We start from the raw sequence: 4,563 nt of genomic DNA on the forward strand, positions 1-4,563 counted from the left end.
ACCTGGGGAACCTCGTCGGGGGCCTGCTCGTCGGGCCCGTCGCTGTGTGGAAACCAACCACTGGTTTGGGGTGGTCCTGACCAAACTTCAGAATTCTCTAGCTCGGTCAAATCGAAGTCGATTCGGCTGATTTTTGGACGGATCGATTGCTCTCGTCGAGTTCTCGAAGCCCAGCTGAAGAGCTTGTGTCAAAACATTCGAATATGCTCACATTGAAGTCGGGTTGAAGATTTGATTTCCACACAGGCCGGTCGTCGTCTACCTGCGGCTCGCGCGGCGGCTCAAGGCCGTGCTCCTCGCGTGCCTGATCGTCGGCCTCGCGTGCTACGTCGCCTTCGCGCTCGCCATGCCCTTTGGCGCGCGCGCGGCGAGTGCCGTCACGGTTCTTGGCGGCTGCCCCTTCTGGGCCCTCGCCGCGTTTGTCGCGGCCGCGTCCGCGTCCGTGGGCGCGACGTTCCCCGTCTTCTACGACCTCGCGGCGGAGCTCGACTACCCGCGGGACCCGGCGCCGTCGGCCGCGGCCATCAACTACTGCCTCAACGGCATCCAGGTGCTCTTCATGGCCGCGCTGCCCTTCGTCCCCGCGGGCCTCGTGTCGGGCCTCATGGCCGCGGTGTCCGTGTTGTGCCTCGCGCTCGTCGGGCCCGTGCCGGCGTCGACCTACGCGCGCCTCGACGAGGACGAGCGCGCGAGGCGCGCGGCCTAGTCGTCAAGGTTTACGAGCGCGGGGAGGAGGGCCTTGTCGCAGGCGACGCCCGCGGCGACGCCCGCGGCGAAGCCGCCGGCGTAGCACGCGGCGCACGTGACGACGAGCGAAACCGCGGGTCCCGCGTCGCCGCCGCGGGCGGCCGCGGCGAGGTAGTCGTAGGACGCGCGCCAGCGGATCGTCGTGAGCGAGATCTGCACGACGACGCCCGCGATCGCGGCCTGGGAGATCTCCCCGACGACGGGCCCGCCGGCGACGACGAACGCCGCCAGCGCCGCCGCGTAGCACAGCGACGACAGGTCGCCGCCGCCGCCGCTGTTCAAATTGAGCACGGTCTGCGGGATCAACCCGCAGCCGCCGAAGCCGCCCGAGAGCGCCGACGCCGCGTTGCCCGCCGCGAGCGCGAGCGCGCTCCGCGTCGGCGCGTCGGTCGCCGGCGCCGCGAAGCCGTCCACGGTCCCGTCGTCGTAGAACGCGGCGCACAGGTCCTCGCACTTGAGATCGTCGACGAGCCGCGCGGCGAGGAGCGTCTCGAGCAGGGCGATGAACGCGACGGCTACAGCCGTCGGCAGCGCGACGGCGACGTTCGCGGGCGCGAAGAGCGCCGCGTCGACCCCAAACCGCGGGAGCGCGTCGAGCCCGCCGGCGAAGGCGCCGGGCGGCGCCGCGGACGCGAGCGTCGGAAGTTCCAGGCCGAGCGCGGGCCCGGCGGCGGACGCGACGCCGAGCCCGACGAGCGCCGGCGGCGCGGGCGAATCCCGGGGCAGGAACTGCGCGATCGCGGCGCAGAGGAGCGCGACGCCGACGGCCTCGGGGGTCTCGAAGACCCTGGCCTGCGACGCGAGCAACAACAGGCCGAGCGCGTTCAGGAAGCCCGCGAGCACGGGCTCCGACACGAGGTCCGCGAGCCGCGTCAGCCGCAGCGCGGCGACGGCGAGCTCGAGCGCCGCTGCTAAAACGACGACGACGGGCAGGAGCTCGGGCCCGCGCTCCGCGACGAACGCGCCGAGCGGCACGACGACGACGGCCGCGGCGCCCGCGATGACGCCCGGCCGCATGCCGACGGCCGGCGCCGCGACGCCCATGGCCACCGACGACCAGACGCCGACGAGCGGGTCGACGCCGACGATGGACGCGCACGCGATGGCCTTGGGCAGCAGCGAGAACGCGACGCTGAGGCCCGCGAGCGCCTCGTCGACGACGCCGGGCGGCGCAGCGGCGGCGCTGGCGTCCGCGAGCGGCTCGTCGTCGCGCGCCGCGCAGAGGCCGGGACCGCGGCGCTGCGGCGCGCCGAGGCCGCTGCGGTGCAACCTCGCGCCGCTGCGGAGTTGGTGGAAGCTCCCGCGGCGCTGCGGCGCGCCGAGGCCGCTGCGGTGCAACCTCGCGCCGCTGCGGTGTTGGTGGAAGCTCGTCGCGCTCCAGGCGTGCAGCAGCAAGGCGTAGCGGCGCAGCATTGCTGGGTGCTACGTAGCAAAGCAGCACTCCATGCTGTGGTAAAAATAGGTAAAATCGTCTTGCTCCTGATCTTGCCCTTCACCCTCGCCGCCAGCCGCGTCGCCGCGCGCCCGCCCGGGCGGCCCACCGCGTCGAGTGCCATGTACACGGACGTGCAGCGGTGGCCGAGCGACCAGAGCGAGTACGACGAGGAGCGGGTCCAGGCGGCGCCGCGCATCGTGCTCATGGGCTCGCGGCGTTCCGGGAAGACGTCCATGGAGCGCGTCGTCTTCGGGAAGATGTCGCCGCACGAGACGCTCTTCGTGGCGTCGACGTCGACGCCGACGCTGCGGCTCGTCGCGAACAGCGAGCTCGTGCACTTCGCGATCTTCGACATCCCGGGCGGCTGCGAGCTCGGCGAGCTGAGCCACCACGGCGCGGCGCTGACGCCCATGGCCGTGTTCAGCCGCTGCGTCGTGCTGGTCTACGTCGTCGACGCGGAGGCGGACCCCTACGCGGAGTGCGCGCGCCTCGCGGAGGTCGTCGCGCTCGCGCGGCGCGTGAACCCGCGCGTCGGCCTCGAGGTCTTCGTGCACAAGGTCGACGGCGACCACTTCCTGAGCGAGGAGCAGAAGCTGGGCTGCCGCCGCGAGATCGAGGCCTGCGTCCGCGCGGAGCTCGCGGAGCTCACGCGCGGCGACGCCAGGGCCGAGGACGAGGCCGCGGACGAGGCCGCGTCGGCCGCCGCGTCCGCCGCGCTCCAGGGCGCCGCGTTCAACCTCACGTCCATCTCAGGGCGGGACGAGGGTGATTCAACGTCGCTTCGACGTGAGTGTGCCGCGCGCGCGCGTTTCGGAAACAGCACCCGCGCGTCGAGCGCGCTCCGAGAGACGACCGCTCGTCCAAAAATCAGCCGAAACGAGCGGAAAACGACCGAGAGAGGAGCCTTTGAAGTTGGGAATGTCGCACCCTTGTCCTGCCCAGGTCCATCTACGACCACTCCGTCTTCGAGGCCTTCTCCAAGGTCGTGACGAAGTCGTTGGTGCCCCAGCGCAAGACGCTGCAGCGCATGCTCGACGCGCTGGTGGCGGCCTGCGACATGGAGAAGTCGTTCCTCTTCGACGTCTCGTCCAAGGTCTACGTGGCCACGGACTCCGCGCCCGTCGACTCGGCGTCCTACGAGCTCTGCGCCGACGCCATCGACGTCGTCCTCGACGTGTCGTCGATCTACGCGCCGGCGAAGAAGGGCCGGTCCGCGGAAACCGACGGCGGCGACGCGCCGCCGCCGCCGCCGGCCGACGGCGCGGCGCCGCCGGCGCAAAGCGACGACCGCAAGCCCCGGTCCAACGCCGCGTCCGTGACGCTGTCCAACGGCATGGCCCTCGTCCTCGACGAGGTCGACCAGAACCTCGCGCTCGTCTGCCTCCTCCGGTCCGAGAACCTCGAGAAGCGCGGCCTCATCGACTACAACCTCTCCTGCTTCCGCGCGGCCCTCAAGCGCCTCGCGGACCTCAACAAGAAGGCCGGCAGCGGCCTCCAGCCCGCCCGCTAGAATAGGTGCGGTTTACACGGTCGCCAGGAGGTCGAGGACGTAGGGGACGACGGCGAACGTGCCCGCGAGGCTCAGCGTCCGCGCCGGCAGGCCGCGGAAGAACGCGCGCCCCCCGCCCGCTGCATAAATTTCCCCGAGCGCCTTGGCCAACGGCGCGTTCGTCGCCTGCTGGTAGGCGGCGACGACGGACGGCGCGTGCGACACGGGGCCCCCGACGGCGGCCGCGGCGGCGCCGCACGCGACCTCCTTGGCGACGCGCGCGCCGGGCGTCGCCGCGGGGCCGAAGCGCCGCTCCGCCTCGGCGGCGATGCGCGGGCGGCCCGCGAAGAGCGCCGCGGCGAAGGGGATCTCGCGGCACGCCATCGCGGCCATGCCCGGCGGCAGCAGCAACCCGGCGGCGCCGCGGTCGCGGAGCACGCGGCGCGCCGTCGCGGCCACGCCGTCGCCCCGCGCGTGCGCGGCCGTTATGACGTGCTCGATCTGCGACGTGCAGAGCAGCGCGGCGGCGACGCCCGACGCCGCGGCGCAGAGCAGCTCCGACTCGGCGAAGCGCCGCAGGCCCGTCGTGACGCCGTCCTCGATGACCGTCGTCGGCGCCATGGAGACCCAGAGCGCGCCGCCGCCGCTGTAGAGCCGCCGCAGCGGTGGGAAGGCCGGAAGGCCCGCGCCCATGCGCTTCGCGACGATCCAGAGCGGGTAGTTGATCACAGTGTCGGCTCCGGCAGCGATTGCGACGTGCGCCGAGCGCCATGAGTTGTCCATGCGGGTGTTATGGTTGCACGTGTTTCGCGCGATTAGGCTGCGCACAGCTCGCGCGAAGGGCTGCGCACAGCTCGCGCGATTCTCGCTTCTGGCATCATGCCAAATTCTG

The 4,563-nt window shown here is 72.2% G+C and overlaps 1 protein-coding gene across 1 annotated transcript; it reads left to right on the top strand.

Annotated features, from left to right (window-relative positions):
• Positions 1-2,370: 2,370 nt before the first annotated feature.
• Positions 2,371-3,635, top strand: AURANDRAFT_2925 (hypothetical protein; the record flags this gene model as incomplete). Its single annotated transcript, XM_009038925.1, has 3 exons — positions 2,371-2,876; positions 3,125-3,391; positions 3,464-3,635. Coding segments are annotated over 3 exons (945 nt in total), but the record flags the coding sequence as incomplete, so codon positions are not given.
• Between the last annotated feature and the right edge of the window lie 928 nt (positions 3,636-4,563).

Source organism: Aureococcus anophagefferens, assembly GCF_000186865.1.
Source record: "Aureococcus anophagefferens unplaced genomic scaffold AURANscaffold_10, whole genome shotgun sequence".
In the NCBI taxonomy this organism is placed as follows: Eukaryota; class Pelagophyceae; order Pelagomonadales; family Pelagomonadaceae; genus Aureococcus; species Aureococcus anophagefferens.